The following is an 18619-nucleotide window of genomic DNA, read 5'->3' as shown; positions in this document are numbered from 1 at the left end:
ATGTATGTAGCATGTAGTATGTATGTAGCATGCATGTAGTATGTATGTATGTAGTATTTTTTTTTTTTTTTTACATTTAACACATTAGCCGGATGATGGGACTACTACTGTCCCATCATTGGCTAATGTGTCAATCACTGTCATGGTAGCAGGCATCGCCCGATGGGACTTGTAGTCCCATCGGACGATGCCTGCACAGACTACCGGGGCCGGCACAACCCCCCCGGCAGGCCGGCACAGCCCCCCGGAGCCTGCACAGACCACCGGCAGGCCGGTACAGACCCCGGGCAGTCCGCACAGCCCACCGGCAGGCCGGCAGAGACCCCCGGAAGGCCCGTACAGACCCCCGAGAGGCTGTACAAGGGCAGGAAAAGGTTTTTCCAATTCCGATACCGGAAGTCTCATAGACTTGAATGGGACTTCCGGTATCGGCATCGGCGATACCGATACTTTTTTTAAAGATCGGCCGATCCATTCCGATCCGATATTTTGAAGTATCGGACGGTATCGCTCAACTCTAATGACTACCCATTCCTGCTACTACATGTGGGGACAAATGACACCGCAAGAAACGACCTGGAAACCATCTGCAGAGACTTTGAAGACTTAGGCAAGAAAGTGAAAGAACTGGGAGCGCAGGTGGTCTTCTCTTCCATCCTCCCAGTGGATGGCCATGGAACAAGGAGGTGGAATAAGATTCTGCAGGTGAACAACTGGCTACGCCGATGGTGCCGTCAGCAACGATTTGGATTTATGGATCACGGAGTGAATTACCTATATGATGGACTACTTGCTAGAGATGGGGTGCACCTTACGAAGACTGGAAAGCATGTATTTGGAAGTCGCCTTGCTACACTTGTAAGAAGAGCTTTAAACTAGAACATCGTGGGAAGGGAAGCAAAAGGCCAGAAAAAGCCATACACCTGACAAATGCTATTGAGAACTCTGCTATTAGAAGTGGAAAGGAAGAACAAAGACAAAAGAATCTAATTAATAAAAATATTGAAGAAAGAGAAACCAATCACAAACTAAAATGTTTCTATACTAATGCACAAAGCATGGGCAACAAACAAGGAGAATTGGAACTACTAATACAGGAAAACAAATATGATGTCATTGGAATCACTGAAACTTGGTGGGACAATACACATGATTGGAATACAAGACTAGAAGGATACAACTTATTTGCAAGAAACAGACTTGATAAACGAGGAGGAGGTGTCGCATTGTATGTTAGAAACGCGTATATCTGCACAGAGATTGAAGCTTCAGAGACTGGGAGTTCTGTGGAAACTGTTTGGGTAAGAATACAAGGACAGAACAATGGAAAGGACACCATTGTAGGCATTTACTACAGGCCGCCTGTGCAAGCTGAAGATATGGATGAACTCTTTATGCATCAAATGGCCAAGTTCTCCAAAAAATATGACATAGTTGTCATGGGAGATTTCAACTATCCAGACATTTGTTGGGAATCTCTCTCAGGCAAAACTAACAGGTCAAGGAAATTCTTATCCTCTCTTGCTGACAACTTTATCTTCCAAAAGGTAGGGGAGAAAACAAGGGGAACTGCTACCTTGGATCTAATCCTTATAAACAGGGAGGAAATGGTTGAGGAGGTAAAAGTGGCTGGGACCCTAGGAGGTAGCGACCATGCTATTTTAGAATTTTGGATAACTAGAGGAGGAAGACCTGTGAAGACTCAGACGTCAAGGTTAGATTTCAGAAAGGCAGATTTTTAGGGATTCAGAAAGAGAATTGGAGGGATCCAATGTCTGGATATCCTTAAAGACAAAAATGTCCAGGAAGGATGGGAAATCTTGAAAAATGAAATTCTCAAAGCACAATTGTTAACAATTCCGAAAAGAGGGAAGAATAGGAAGCATTTAAGGAAGCCAGGATGGATGAACACAGAACTTAAGCACAGACCATGTAGAAGGCGTTAATTCGCAGAAACGCACAGTCTGAGAGGCTAACCCCCCCTTCCCCTAATCTATTTATCTACTGTCCAGAAGTGTGGATTTATTTTATGATGGACTTTAATAATAAAAATCTTTGCTAATGCAAGAAAAAACTTTTTAAATTTTGCATCCTGGATTTTGTCCGCTGGAGCTTAAAGTTACATTTTTTCACCTGGAATACTGTGTCCAGTTTTGGGCACCACATTTTAAAAAAGACATCAACACACTGGAGCAAGTTCAGAAAAGAGCAACCAGAATGGTGACCGGTCTGCAAACCCTGTCTTATGAGGAAAGGTTGCAGGATTTGGGATTGTTTAGTTTGCAAAAGAGAAGACTGAGAGGAGACTTAATAGCTGTCTACAAATATCTAAAGGGCTGTTACATTGTAGAAGGATCAACTTTATTCTCATTTGCACAAGGAAAGACTAGAAGCAATGGGATGAAACTGAAAGGGAGGAGACACAGATTAAATATTAGAAAAAACTTTTTGACAGTTAGAGTGACCAATGAGTGGAACAAGCTGCCACGAGAAGTGGTGAGTTCTCCTTCAATGGAAGTCTTCAAACAGAGGCTGGACAGACATCTGACTGGGATGATTTAGCGAATCCTGCTTTGAGCAGGGGGTTGGACCAGATGGCCCAGGAGGTCCCTTCCAACTCTACGATTCTATGATTCTATGATCTTATTACAATGTATAAATATATGCAGGGACAATACAAAGACCTTTCTAATGATCTTTTTACTCTTAGACCTGTGGCGGGGACAAGAGGGCATCCTCTACGTCTGGAGGAAAGAAGGTTTAAGCATACTAACAGACGCAGATTCTTTACTGTAAGAGCAGTGAGACTATGGAACTCTCTGCCATATGATGTTGTAATGAGTGATTCCCTAATAAAATTTAAGAAGGGACTGGATGCCTTTCTTGAAAAGTATAATAATACAGGGTATATACTCTAGTTTCCTTAATATTGCGTTGATCCCGGGATCTAGTCTGATTGCCGTATGTGGAGTCAGGAAGGAATTTTTTTCCTCAATGTGAAGCTTACTGTTTGCTACATGGGTTTTTTTTGCCTTCCTCTGGATCAACATGTTAGGGCAAGTTAGGATAGGATATGGGTTGAACTAGATGGACTTAAAGTCTTCCTTCAACCTTAATAACTATGTTAATATGTAACTATGTTGCTTACCCTAGCAGGCCACGGGTATTAATAGAAATATTGGTCTTGTAGTAAATCCTACTTTCCTCCATCCAGGGTAATATTAGTAATATATCCCATCTGGTGCTTGGGGACGGGGACATCATAGGCCTGTGTGATTTCAGATGCCAGGGCTGAATTTTAGCCCCAGTCCATAGCTGCTGGCAGCTATCTAACCTGACTATTTCATACACATAAACGCTTAGTCAGCCTAATGCTCCTTTGTTGTCTATGAGAACACTACTACCAGAAATCTCTGGCGTTGGCGTATCTCTAAAAGCATCAAAGGATCACCAATCCAAAATCAGACAAGACAGATCCTTAACTCCCTTTATAATCATCTATCGGGGCCCCATACTCATTAGACTGTCAACTAAACCCAGCAATATCATTGGGTTTGGCTACCATTAGTCAAATGTGTATGGGGGCCTTTAGCATGTCCTACCATGTTATCCATAAAGCTACGTATCTTTTATGGTTTCACGTGGATTATTCAGTAACTATCCATTAGAGCTCATACTCATTTGTGAGAAAAACGGATGAGTGCAATTTGATAAAACACCAGCTTGCTCAAATTAGGCTGAGAAAAAATTGCAGCATGCTGCGATTGTCCTCATATCTCGGACGAGTGCTGTCCGATTTTTATACACCCATGTCCTTGAAAATCTAACACTTCGTCTGCCGCGTACAGTAAAATCACAGCATGAACTGACAGAATAGATTAGATATAATAGATATATATATACATATAATAGATATAAAGATGTCAGTAACATATATAATCAGTTAATCAGTACAGTGCCTGTGTAGCTTACTGTACATGTATTTTATTACTAAATACATTTTCTGAAAAAAATGCCGCGGGATTCCCTGAAATTTTATTAACCAGCAGAGGGAAAATGGACAGCTGGGGCTTGATATTTATAGTCTGCAAAGGGGGTAATACCCATGGACATTCCCAGACTATTAATATCAGCTCACAGCTGTATACTTAACCTTTACTGATTATTAAATGAGAGACCCCCCCCAAAAAAAAGCAAGATGTTGGATCTCACTATAATTAATAACCAGCAAAGGTTAGGAAGACAGCTGCAGGCTGATATTAATAGCCTAGGAAGAGCCAGGGATATTGGCCCCGTCCCAGACTAAAAACATCAGCTCTATAAGACACCCCCTTTTCTAGCTCCATAGTGAAATTGTCAAAAAATAACACCCATAATAAAATGCTTTGTTTGAAACACAAACTCATTATTTTTTGGGGGGTGTCCCCCATTTTAATAAGCAAAGGCTTAGTATACAACTGTCAGCTGATAATAATAGCCTGGGAAGCTCCATGGGTATTACCCCCTTTCAAGGCTGTAAACATCATCCCCCAGCTGTCCGCTTTCCCTATGCTGAATAATAAAATTTCGGGGACCCCACGCTATTTTTTTTCAGAAAATAATTTATTAATAAATAAATGTACAGTAAGCTACACACGCAAAGCACTGATTATATATTTCTGTCACATATTTATATCTATCTTTCTGTATCTATCTCATATCTAGCTCTCTGTCTATATATGTCATATCTGTCTATCTATCTCATATCTATCTATCTATCTTTAATATTTCCTTGGAAAACTATGTGTAAATTACAATTAGAATTGCTCTATGTAAAAGCTCATGTTAAAATCGTATTGCAATCGTATCGCATTCGCATGTAAATCGGATGTCATTCGGATGCTAGGAGATAAAAATCGCATTGTACTCTCAAAAAATCTCATGACACTTGCATGACACTCATCTCACTTTTCGGACCTTTTTTTTACGGTGATGCATATGAGCCCTTTAATCTCCTACATGAGTAAAGGGGTTGGCCCACCATAAGACATTATCATGGATCCATGCTGAAGACTTAGACCACCGCCCATCCAAGAACTAAGCTCTGAAGTCCCATTTAAAGCTATGATTGAGAATGTGTACCACCGTGCCATTCACTGCCTAATAGACTGATTATGCTCGACTATCTCTGTCTGTCCTACTGGTAATCAATGAAGAGGTGATGCCCACATGTACCCATCGCACCATTTGAAAGGGGACTCCATATCTCTGTTCTCGTTATCTATACAGGTTCCAACAGTCAGCAGCTAATTAGTTGTTATGGTGGGCCTACCACTTAACTTGCCATTGAAAAAGACTTCACAGAGACTTATTTTACTTTAATAGGATGAATATCTCATTATTTTTTCAACTACTTATTAGTTTTGGGGAGGAAGGTTATCTTTATGTGCACAGATTTTTGTTTTTTCCATTTATGATTCAAATGTTGGTCACAATGTAAAGAAATGTTTTACACACAGTATCACAAGCTTTCCAAGAATTTCGTAGAAATATTTCCATAAGTAATTTTTTAAGTTTATGCAAAGAAAACCAAATAATTTTTGTATAATAAAATCTTCCGCTACTTTCATTCTCAAGCAGAAACTTGAGACTTCTGAGGAACTGAGACACAAAACTTCTTATGATATAATGATTAACTATGTAAAAGTGGAAAATGTCACTAAAAACAATGTCAAACAAGTGGATACTCACTGCCCCTCCTTTATTACAGGGTTACATCTATGACCTGGATAAGGTAAGTTGTACAAGCTACCACCGGTCCTGTGAAGGTTTGTTCACACTGTGTTTTTTACATCGTTTTTCCACATGAAAAATGCAGAGTTTTGTCAATAAAAAAAGCTGTGTACGATATTCGCTTTTTTGATGCGCTTTTCATGCACTTAATTGCATGAGTGAAAAAAAAATAAGCAGAAACGGTGAAAAAATTGACATGCTGCGGTTCTAAAGAAAAACTGTGACGCATGTTAAAAGTAAAAAATTGCACCATGTGAATGAGATTTTAGAAATCTCATTTATTTTGATGCTACTATAACACACTGCTTTTTTCCACATGGAAAAATACAACAAAGTTGCTATTTGTGATGGAAGTGAGTCCAGCTTTGATCCATAAAATCAAATCCTTTATTTCATGATTAAAACAGATATGGCAAAACTGAAATATGCTTAGGCATAGGCTTGACTGGGGATTAGGGGTGCTGGGAGGTGAAACCGAATGCATTTGAACCTGTGTTCTTCAACTGGGTCTGACAAAGCACTCATTCAAAACGCGTCCAGTTTCGTCTTGCTCCTATAATCCCCAGTCATGTCTATGCCGAGGCATGAAGAAGAAGTCAGGGATCGGCTGTAGCCTGGACTTCCAATTCATGTTCAGTTTGTCCGAAGGAGGAGACAGTGACACCAGTGCTGATTGGGGGTCGGAAATCATGTGTCATAACACTGCATCACAGCCCCGGAACCACGAGTGCCTACACCCCTGGAACAGAGCTGGCATGGGAGGTGAGTATAGGCATCATTATTTTATCAGGCCGAACATTTAGTTTAATAAGGGGTTGTCCTAGTAGTGGACAACGCCTTAAATAACTTAAACAAAGAGCACAGAATGACAAATGTGCAAAAATACCTTGCAGTAAGACATATGATAGTAGTCAGCAAGTGCTGATAAAAGGTAATAACAAACACAGGGTATTTAGTCGATACGTTTTTTTTTTGCAAAAAATGTATGCCAAGCTGCTCCACCTCGTCAATGTAACCCGTATTGAAGCAGTCCCTATCTAATGTATTTAAAACCTGAACATATGAACAGTGTCTAAATGAGCAGGATTAAGACAGGCGCTTTCTAGTATGGGCATGTGGTGCAAGACAGCTCCTTATGTGCATGTCACACAAGAGAGGGGTGGGGGTCTCTCAAATCACGCATAAGCACGAAAAAAACTGGATTGAAAACACACATGTGACATGCACAAATGTGAACAAGTCTGTTGGACAATGTTCACACCACCCTGACTGAAACACAAACAAAGAGCACAGAATGACAAATGTGCAAAAATACCTTGCAATAAGACATATGATAGTAGTCAGCAAGTGCTGATAAAAGGTAATAACAAATACAGGGTATTTAGTCGATACGTTTTTTTGCAATAAAATGTATGCCAAGCTGCTCCACCTCGTCAAGGTAACCCGTATTGAAGCAGTCCCTATCTAATGTATTTAAAACCTGAACATATGAACAGTGTCTAAATGAGCAAGATTAAGACAGGCGCTTTCTAGTATGGGCATGTGGTGCAAGACAGCTCCTTATGTGCATGTCACACAAGAGAGGGGTGGGGTCTCTCAAATCATGCATAAGCACGAAAAAAACTGGATTAAAAACACACATGTGACATGCACAAATGTGAACAAGTCTGTTGGACAATATTCACACCACCCTGACTGAAACACAAGCAAAAAGCACAGAATGACAAATGTGCAAAAATACCTTGCAGTAAGACATATGATAGTAGTCAGCAAGTGCTGATAAAAGGTAATAACAAATACAGGGTATTTAGTCGATACGTTTTTTTGCAAAAAAATGTATGCCAAGCTGCTCCACCTCGTCAAGGTAATCCGTATTGAAGCAGTCCCTATCTAATGTATTTAAAACCTGAACATATGAACAGTGTCTAAATGAGCAGGATTAAGACAGGCGCTTTCTAGTATGGGCACGTGGTGGAAGCCTTAAATATCTTGTACGATTTCTGTGTCCACGTCACCTTCTTATCTTGAATCTTCTATCTTTTATTCCTGTTTCTCCATGTTACGATACACTTTATTGATCCCGAAGGAAATTATGGTATCACAGCAGCGTTACAACAGCATTACAAACAAAACATTACAAACAGCATTACATAGATTAATTACCGTATTTTACAGACCATAAGACGCACTTTTTTCCCAAAAATTTTTTGGGGAAAATGGGGGTGCATCTTATGGTCGCAATATACTTACAAATCCTGTTGCGGTGGTCCCGTGGCAGCGGTCCCAATGCAGCCTCCCTGTGCTCTGTGGTGCGGTGGTGTCGGGGCTCTGTAGTGTGGCTGCAGCGGGGCTCTGTGCTGCGTGGGGGGCTCCGCCGGCATTTTGTTAAAGCCCAAAATTTATTTTGTTAAAGCACAGCCACCCCACAGAGCACAGCCACCCCACAGAGCACCCCTGCAACACAGAGCACCACCACCGCACCAGCATGGACCACCGAACGACCCCTGTGACCATTCCTCTACCTGTGCTGATCCCTTCGCTGATAAGCTGAATTTGGACTGTAAGACGGACCCCCATTTGACACATTATTTTTTTTTCCCCATTTTCCACCCCAAAATTTGTGGTGCGTCTTATGGTCCGGTGCGAAAAATACGGTACTAGACACAGGTCTTGCACATGACTAACCACAATACGTAACAAACAAAGGTACACAAATCTATGATCATTTCCCATAGTGCACCAGCCCTAGGTCGTAGCCATCTTTTCACCCTTAGTGAATTGTTATACATCCAGAGCAGTAGGCACAAACGATTTCCTGAATTTCTCCTTCTTGCACCTTAGTAGGATTAGACGGCTGCTGAATGTGCTCTTCTGATTCAAGAACAGCTCGTATAGTGGGTGTATATTATTGTTCATTTATAGCCCTACACTTCTTCTGAATCACATCCTCCACGACCTCCTCAAAAGAGTCAAGATGGAGGCCAACAGGCACCGGTACATGTCATACGGTACACAGGCGGCACACGGTTGCCACACGTATTAAACACATGTACACACAGACACGGATATCACCGGTACTGTCTTATCCAGTACCAGAAATATCAGGACGTGTGAAAGAACCATTATATAGAATCTGAGACTTAGCAATTTTTTTACATTACAGCAAATCTGGAATTATTGAATGATTATAGCAAAGACTCATTCACATGTCCAATTTTTACATTTTCTTTTTCTCGTACGTGGAAAAATCGGACATGTGAATGACCCCTAAGCTACAATTAGAAACCTTCGGCAGGATCACCTTTTAATTTTGGGAGCCATTCACATAGTGGGTTTTCATACTCTGCTATGTCCATTCAATGCTATGTCCATGCAATAACCTGAACTTCTAAACATCTGCCCGGACTTTGCAAATTCATGTGTAAATTGACTGAGGTAATCTTTCGTTCTTCATTTTTAAGGAAATTCGGTTAATTGAAAGACACATTAGGAAGTTGGAGTTTCACATTAGTAAGGTAAGTGCTTTTATTATTTACATATTTTTAGGTGACGGGGCACAGCCTCACGGCGCATGATCCGGCGTCATCATTTTTCCACATCTGGGGGACACATGTCATCGCCGCCGCTACATACATTTTTCAAATACACGTCTTATGACACATAGATTCCTGCCACATTTTTTTCTATTTTTGCAGTTCTTACTCAGTTCTGCTCATAAGCTGCAGACTGCAAGCTGGTAAAACTAAACTCCAAGGGCCTGATAAATCATTTGCGATTTATTGAAGTCACTTTTCCTTTTTTTTTGCCTTGTGCTATTTGCTGATGATTTTTGCAGGAGATTTTTCAAAATGGGTCACTTGGTCCATAAATTTAGCGCAAAATCATAACGGCTTTTTTTTTTTTGCCTTCAACCAATTTTTGTGACTTTTTAGCACCAAAAATAGAAAAATAAAAGACTTAAAAAAGAAAGACAAGTTAAAAAAAGTAGTGCAAAACTGACAGAGAATAAGGTACAAATACTATAAAGCCACTAAAAAAGGAGCAAAGTACTGTAGAAATGTGGAGGAACAGAAAATTTTCATCAATGTCCTAGATCCCATGTTCATCTTCTTTTGTCTGTGTGTCTGTTTTTTGCCATCAGTGTGACATCCATTTTTTCACCTATGAAAAAAAAAATTGCAAGAGGTGATATTAGATCAAAATGAAACATGTCTTATTGGTCCACAATATAACCGTCATGTGAACATGTCCATAGACTGTTATGGATACGTGATCTATTCAAGAAAAACACAGAACATGTACTTGAAAGATGGACATCTAAATGAGGCCGAAAGAAAAGAGATAGCAATTTATTAGAACCATCAATATTTTTGCATCATTTTTTTCCAAAAGTGATAGTAAGGGCTTGTTCACACGTTGCGTTTTGCAGTGGAAAGGCATAAAAATGCATGTAATCCACATATGACTGTATTAAAAGTTTTGTCATATCCAAATACCAAGAAGTATAAAAGACAAAAAATAGGGGGGGAAGCCAGCACTGCTTAAGGTTAGAACGCATAAATTGGAGTGCATATGCACATAATGTCTAGCTGTATTCAAAAATGAGATATTTAGCAAAAAAATTGATCAATTCAATTGAGCCACCCCGCCACGCCAAGGCAATCTCATATGGGGGGTCCTACTCTATATATTTTTAATAAATGCTGTGCCATTACGGCCTCCTAAATACACTTAGAGCATGACCACATCAAGTGCAATCTGTACCTGAACATTACTGGATCGCTCCCATGAAGCCAGATGAAGCAAGTGCAGATGAAGGCCAACCAGGTCTGAACACAGACATATCAGGAATGGCCTCCACACATTGCCTGACCAGCAAACATAGATGAAGGGCAATGTTGGTCCAGACACAGGTGCACAATTAAATAAAGCTTGGGGCAGGGCGGGGCTGCCGTGTGTGTGCACAGCAGCCTAATCCATCACAGTGAACACAGAAAAATTATGGCGGACATAACCAAGCGTGCACGGCAACAGTGGTGGTGAGCCACAAACCAACAACAAGAAAATAGGGGGGGAAGCCAGCACTGCTTAAAGTTAGAACGCATAAATTGGAGTGCATATGCACATAATGTCTAGCTGTATTCAAAAATGAGATATTTAGCAAAAAAATTGATCAATTCAATTGAGCCACCCCGCCGCTTCAATATTTTTGAATACAGCTAGACATTATGTGCATATGCACTCCAATTTATGCGTTCTAACCTTAAGCAGTGCTGGCTTCCCCCCCTATTTTCTTATAAAAGACAAAGCAGCTTTATTTAAATTATGACATACCAACGAGAGACAAAAACTGCAGCGTCAAAAACGCGATAAAGCCCCATGTAAACACAAAAGCACACAAAAACACTGCAAAAACTCACGAAAAAAACCACAATGAGTGAACAAGCCCTAATAGTCGTAAAATGTTTGTCGTTTTTCCTCTTGCACATCGCAGCCTATGGGGAATAGAGAAGGCTTCTGAATTACAGTCATTTCCAATTCTTCTTCGGAAACTCCGGCGCTGTGACCTTGATGGAGAGCAGCCCTTTTATCTCGGTCATTTGTCTCCATCCTATCTGCTGGTTTTCCTCTCCAATAAATTGTAATTTAGGAAAGTCCTTGTCTTCCGATGGCCTGAGCGGAATGTGCTACATTTGGCAGGAAACAGCTCTGCGTTACAAAGTAATTTGGAGGTCGCCAGTATAGATAATATTCTCTGCGCTGCCGGATTCCGGAACGCCAAACGTGACCATTATAAAATGCATTGTTCTGGATGATACGTTCCACGACTGTGCCGGTCGCGGTGCTACAGTCGATCAGGTTACACAACGAGGATTTGTCCTTTCTCATGCGGTGCTGGCCTCACCTATGGAGCTGACACTGCGCAGAGCTTGTTACCTCTAGGTGTACTGATGAGAACCAGACATGGGAGTCGTTATTTTTTCTTTTTTTTTTCTTTTTATCATGTTTTTATTTTTATTTTAATGAACGCAGCTTAATAGTTAGCCGCACATAATAGGACGTTATGCTGTAAGAAAAGGGCTACCCCCGTCATGGAAGCTCCTGTCTTGTGCAGAGGTGTAGTATGCTCTCACTGGATAACCCAGAGCAGTCATCATTTGGTGACCTGAGATACTGCCCGAAATAAAACCACTCATGTATTAATGGTAAGGTTATATACACACGCAGCTTTTTCTCTCTGAGGTTTTTTCAGCAAATCCACTTCAAAACCGTCCTCAAAAACTGCTTCAAAAACTCTTGGAAAACTTTTCCACTTTTGTTCTGTTGTGTATGCTTATAAGAAGTTTTTTTAGACTTTTTTTCTGAAAACTCATGGGGGAAAAAAGTAAAGTGACATCACTTATCACTTCTTTTAAGCAGTTCCTGAAGGAATTCAGTCCATGCTAGGCACTGTCAAACCAAAAGACTGCAAAAAAAGCTTTCAAAAATGGTGCAAAAACTCTTAAAAACTGTCTGAAAAATGCCAGTAAAAAGAAAAGGCATTATGTATCCCATTGCCATTAACCAATTTACAGCATTAACCAGTCAGTGATTGTTTAATTGCCTGTTTACACAGGCAGACGATACGCCTGGATAATCTATAAGGCTGTGTTCACATGTTGCATTTTTGCTGCGTTTTTTGACTGGTTTTTGACAGAAAAGAAGCTGGTTACCAAAAGCAGTCTTTTTCCTGTGTTTTTTTACACATTTTTCAGGATCCCAAAGATCAGCTTTGCTTCCAACCATACAAGCATGGATGATGCAAGGTGTTAGGTCACTAACGCAATACATATGTGAAACCATAAAACCTTTTTGGAAAAAATGTCAATTTGATTCATTTATCTAATGGAAAAAGATTTTTATGTCTGAAAAAATAGCAACTATTCTGAACAAAAAAAGTTCAAGATTTCATGAAAAAATTTCCAATTGCAACTGTAACAGTGGGGGGCAAGTGACTTGGTCAGGCATAGTTTACCTGGCAGAGCATTAAGTTTGTAGGACACTGTTTACTTTCACACTTTGGTTGGCCCTTGAGTTGATCCGTTATTGTTCAATTTCACACCTTGGTCAGCCAACGTTTACTTTACACATCACTAAGGCCGGTTTCACATTTGCGCTTCAGGGCGCAGCGACGGCCTGCGCACGGCCGCCGCTAAGCCCCGCCCCCTGTCGCGCCTCCGCCGGTAGCTCCGCCTCCGGGTGCATGACGCTGCATGCGTCATTCGTCCCCTATCTTTATCACTGAGGACGCAGGCCGTGCGCAGTATGCGTTTGGCGGCGCCTGCGTCCTTTTGATGGTGCGCCGAGCGCAATCAAATTGCAACAGTTGCGTTTGGCGCTGGTTGGAGCACCGTCAAAAGGACGCAGGCGCCGCCAAATGCATACTGCGCACGGCCTGCGTCCTCAGTGATAAAGATAGGGGACGCATGACGCATGCAGCGTCATGCGCCCGGAGGCGGAGCTACCGGAGGAGGGGCGTCAGGGGGCGGGGCTTAGCGGCGGCCGTGCGCAGGCCGTCGCTGCGCCCTGAAGCGCAAATGTGAAACCGGCCTAAATTAAATAAACTGTACTAATCCTATCACTCTCAGATGAGAAAACCAAGACATTATAGTTTAAACTTGGGAAAATCAGAAAAATAAATGGGTTTCACATACTGCTGTGTATGCTTTTTTTCACTCTGATGCCTACACTTTTTGCTGCGTTTTTGCTGTGACTTTGGACTTACTCATTGCTTTGTGTGGGTAAAATAACGCTGCAAAAACTCTGAAATAAGTGACATGCTGCAGTATTCAAAAATGCAGCAGTTTTCCAATTCAGTCAGGAAAAAAAACGCCATGTGTGCATGATTTCTGAAAGCTCATAGCTTTTGCTAGTTCTGTAAAATGCAGCAAGGTGCGCTGCCGAGAATGATGATCTGTTTTGCAGCGTGAAAAAGATCATTTTATCTGATGAACAAGTGTTTTGCTCAGTTGTGCTCAGGGTGATCGACGGCCTGTTTACACTGTGTGATTGTCACAAAAACATTGTTCCTAGCAGTTTAAGGCTCTTCTTCCGTCAGCAGCTAGAAATAAACTAATACATACATTCTATGTATGAAGTACCGAGCACCCTGACTAATATAATAAATAAGTTCACCTTCCCCAGATTGAAGAGCTGTATGAAACCTACTGCATACAATGGCGGCTACGTGTTGGGACATGCAACATGAAACATGCATTTTCCTTGTCTCCATCGACAAAAGCATCCAGGGAAAGTCTCATAGAGCTGAGCAAGAACTTCCAGGAGTGCACTGAGGTGGGATATGTTTTAATGTTGTGACTCCATTCAGAAAACGCTTATAATCCTGAAATATTCTGTACTGCATGGTCATGTTAGCGCAAGTATGCAATTTGCATACTTCCAGTCACATTCTGACTAGACGTATCCACCCGCGCACGTCTAGTCAGCACGTGACTGTATGTAGGAAAATCACATACTTGCGGTCACGCACCTGCACGCTTCCGGCGCTGGCGAATCCTTACAGATGTGAGGATCCACAAGCCTGCAGTCATATAAAGTGACGGCAGACATGTAGCCTAAGGCCGTAGATCCCCTTTAAGGCTAATAAACTTGGTTACATACAGTATATATTTGGAATGCTCCTTATTTGGGGCCTGCTTGTATTCATCTTTATAAATGGGTATTGTCAGATTTACTGCTTATTACAATTTTCAGCTGTTTTTGACATATTAACATTTTACTTTCCTTTCGTTTATAGCTCGTTACCTTAGAGACCGACCATTGATGCTAGACAGCAGAACATCATCATTGCTTACAAGCTCTTTTCTGTTGTTTACTGTTTCTGACCTTTTTCAAAGCAGGCCAATGTTCTGCCTTCATACAGGTTGACACAGTGTGCACTCTAGCATACAGCATAAACCACCTTCTATCTTCCAAAATAAGCAGACCGTTCTCTGTAGTCTAACTTAGTTATTGGTGAAGAGTATAGAACATGTGGTAAAACTATAAAGAATACAAACAACATGGGTAAATATTGAGCAGAGGATCACACAGCTAACACAATTACAGGAAATATACAATGTGATGCAAAATTTACATGTAATACACAGGTGTCTAATTACATCTGCTGTGCACTGGCTACTATACAGGTAATAACATCTCTGTAACACTGCATTCCAAGAAAGACATTAATCTTACCAGATATGCTTTACCCGGATAACGAACTCAAGTAGGGGAGTTACCTGAGTAGAAATAAACACGTGCATCCCATGAAGTACATAGAAGAAAATGACATTTTTCTCATCCCAGATACATTGCTTCAATCCCACATTGCAACACTCTGTTAAAGACACAGGCTGTAAATGCTATTAAAGACACAGCTATAAATTCAGCCACCACTAGATGGTGCTAACTAAACCAGCACATAATATAAACATATTTGCCCTATATTGAGAGAGCAGAACAGCCAGGATCGCTGAAACACGCCGTTACGCCCTAATCCCGGCCAGTTTCAACGCTGTGCTCACAAGCTAGGTAGCAGCGGTGGTCAGTCTCCTAATCAACGAGCTGTAAACAAAAGAAAATTATTAATATTTCAAAAGCCGCTGCATATTTGTGATTTTTTTTTTTTTCCACTCTTCATTTCCTTACTTTCGCAATACCCATCTTATAATTTAGTTGTTTCATTAGGACCCAAAATTAGAATTAAAGGCGCCTCAATATATTCAGAGCCGTATCTGCAGGGGACAAGTAGCCTGGGCTGATAATGATGACAATGTGTTCACTATTCATTAATATATCTGTATGTAAAGAGGCTCCACTGACATTCATGAGTCCCTTATATATCATGTCCTACCCTGGAGTCCAGCAGGCATCTGCCTTACATTAGCGCAACAGGATGAAAATGTCCATAAACAGTGAGGACATGCCAGATACACGTGTGCAGAATGAGGCAGGACAGATGTTATTTGTCTCTATATGTACGGCAGATTCTTGATGGAAATGAGCCGAGAGACCCCAGCAGCTGGGATATTAATAGGATCGGCCGTCTGGCCTTTTTCATTTCCAGTGTGGTGACATCTCTGCATAAACCTTGTGACTTCACTGTACTAAGCACGACCTCTGTAGCTTTCTATTAAAGGGCTAGAATATATATTTTTTTAATTTTTAAAATCTTATAATAATATGGACAAAGTTTACTTGGATCTACAAAACTGCAATAATTTGCAATATGTTACTGACGACTTGGGAAGTATTTTTCCGGTGCACCGGAAAAGTCTTGGTTATCCGATGTATTATAAACCTTTTCATTAAAAGTGAGCCTGTCAGCAGTTTTGACCCCTTTAAAAATGCTGATGGCAACACTGGATAGGTGACAGTTGACACAGGTTACAGGGATAATTATTCTCATCTTCATAAATTGTTGGATAGTGCTTGTAAATAAAAGCAAATTGGCAATTTACGGCTAATTAAAATTTTCAGCCGTTCTGGAGATATTAACACTTTCCTTTTGTTTACAGCTTGTTGCCTTGGAGACCAACCACAGCTGCTAGACAGCAGTTCATGCGCAGTGCTTTTAAGGTCTTTACTATTACACCTGAGAACACTATTTTGAAGCTGTCCAGGATCGCTGGAGCGCACTGCTACTTCCTAATCCAGGCTCGTTTCAGAGCAATGCATACAAGCTAGACATCAGTGGTCGGTCGCCTAGGCAACAAGCTGTAAACAAAAGAAAAGCGTGAATAGATCAAGAATGGCTGAACATTTTAATAAGCAAAAAATTGCAAAAGTGGGATGCTTGCAATCACAGTACAAGGAGGATCAAAACTTGTTTCTCGGTTACGCAAGTAGCATGACCATCTCCCTAAGTATGTGTAAACTGATCTATCCCACGCGTCTTCTCCTGTGCATCCTTCTTTAACAGGAGATTTACAGTTTATTTTTCTCCTTCTGCTTAGATAAAAGGGGTCATCTAGTTTAGAAAACTAAGTTTCTTATGTTACTGTTAGGTACTAATTACGAGTTAATAGAGGGGGATTCTGTATTTTCCGTTTACAAGAAGCGTCTCGTACTTTGGTGGATCGGTTCCATCCCATATTATACAGGCAATCCATTGATTTAAAAGGACACTGTGTAATGCTTCATTTCACCTATGGTGGCGCTGTAAGGAAATTTAACACTTGCTGGCAGATTTCACTACGGCTTATCACTGATTTCTGGAATCCCAGTTTTACGGGTCTTTTGGCATTTATTAAAAGTGACAAGGAAAGTTGGCAGTGTTTAGAAGAAGTGGCCAGGCGTCCGCGGACCAATCAATGTGATAAATTTTGTGCAAAATCAGAGCAGGCAGAGATTTAATTTTTTTTCTGCACAAATAGCCTAAGAAGCTCCAAAATTCCTAAAGCTATGTGCACACGCTGCGGATTGGTCTGCTAATCTTTCCACGCGGATTTTGCAAAATCCGCAGGTAAATCCGCAGGTCAAAAGACCTGCGGTTTATCTGCGGATTAGCCTGCGGTTTTGCCCTGCGGTTTATCACCTCTACAATAAAGGAGATGGCAAACAGCAGCGGAATCCGCAGAAAAGAAGTGACATGTCAATTCTTTCTGCGGATTGGAAACCGCATCAAAAACCGAGCGGAAAATTCCGCACCGTCTGCACTGCGGTTTCCATTTTCCATAGGATATAATGGTACTGTACAATGCAGCTAATTCTGCTGCGGATCCGCAGGGCCAAAACCGCTGCAGATCCGCAGCAGAATCCGCAGCGTGTGCACATACCCTAAGGAGAATGCAAATTTAGGACTGAAGTATGAAACACCAGTCCTAATAAATTCCCCTACATCTGATAGAGCGTCACGTCTCCATCTGTGTTTGTGACCACTGGGTTTTATGTAATAGATTCTTAAGGCTGAGTAATATTGAGAGCGCAGTCAGGATGTCACAGCACCGGCTCCAGACAAATGTAATCTTATATTTCTTGTATCTAATTGTAGGATATGTGTATGATTGAGGGAGCATTGGAAGTCCACCTGGGAGAATTCCTCATTAAGATGAAAGGTAAATCCCACAGGGATAAAACAGGGTAAAAACAGAAAGTGGTACAATCTCGCTAGAAATCTAATGTTGAAGAGTAACTACATTTTGAACATGTATTTCTTATTTGACAGGTACTTTAATTGCCTGCAATTTGGCAGGGGTCCAGGTCCTGATATCCCCTCCGAATGCGCAATACACCCCCGAACAGGCCCGAATTTAGGGGGGGGGCCCAAGGGGCCCGGGCCCTGGGCCTCCCACCAAGTGGGGGCCTCCCACCAATATAGGGATAAATATCTCAAAACATGTAGAATACACATCTCTCTTTGCTGTGAACCGTTTCTAATGATAAAGAACACTTAACAAAAGTGAAACTATTGAAAGTGTAGGGACCTGGCTACGGTCCTACATCTCAGTGGATGGCGCAGAGCGGCAGAGTCATGGCACCTGCATCAGCATCCACTGACCTGGCTAGACAGACTTCCTTAGTACCTGTACCTAATGCTTAGCTTATGGCATGCAGTCGCCTTCTCCGATCCCAACAGAAGCTTCTAGGCACGCCGCGCTACCTATTCAGCTATATCGCTCCCTCGGATTAGATCAGATGAGAGTTTGTTCAGTTCAGCTACCTTTGAGGAAGGAGGCACGAGAAGAGGATTCTCCACCGCAGAGCACGGCAGGACTTCACTCTGGATCTTCAGTCACTGAATCATCTTGAAATTGGTATTAACACCACCTTCTGGAATGATATCCTGCAAAGAACAGATGCTACT

At 41.3% G+C, this 18619-nt stretch overlaps 1 protein-coding gene and 1 long non-coding RNA gene across 5 annotated transcripts in view; one reads left to right on the top strand and one right to left on the bottom strand.

Annotated features, from left to right (window-relative positions):
- Positions 1-18619, top strand: part of RIPOR3 (RIPOR family member 3) — a 234104-nt gene that overhangs the window by 116974 nt on the left and 98511 nt on the right. For all 4 annotated transcript variants that reach the window (XM_073580601.1, XM_073580602.1, XM_073580600.1 and 1 more), the window contains 4 exons: positions 5750-5773; positions 9234-9287; positions 13957-14106; positions 17807-17870. In XM_073580601.1, the coding sequence (XP_073436702.1) occupies positions 5750-5773; positions 9234-9287; positions 13957-14106; positions 17807-17870 (292 nt within the window). The remainder of the gene's footprint in view (positions 1-5749; positions 5774-9233; positions 9288-13956; positions 14107-17806; positions 17871-18619) is intronic.
- On the bottom strand, positions 9273-10664 carry LOC141094710 (uncharacterized). The gene is made up of 2 exons (XR_012233160.1): positions 10537-10664; positions 9273-9933 (listed from the first exon to the last, which is right to left on the bottom strand). It is a non-coding gene; the product is annotated as an uncharacterized lncRNA (long non-coding RNA).

Source organism: Dendrobates tinctorius, unplaced genomic scaffold (assembly GCF_039654945.1).
Source record: "Dendrobates tinctorius isolate UK_male_01 unplaced genomic scaffold, ASM3965494v1 ptg000065l, whole genome shotgun sequence".
Lineage (NCBI taxonomy): Eukaryota > Metazoa > Chordata > Amphibia > Anura > Dendrobatidae > Dendrobates > Dendrobates tinctorius.
The sequence above is the reverse complement of the archived record's forward strand: the minus strand, read 5'-3'. Positions and strand labels throughout refer to the sequence as shown.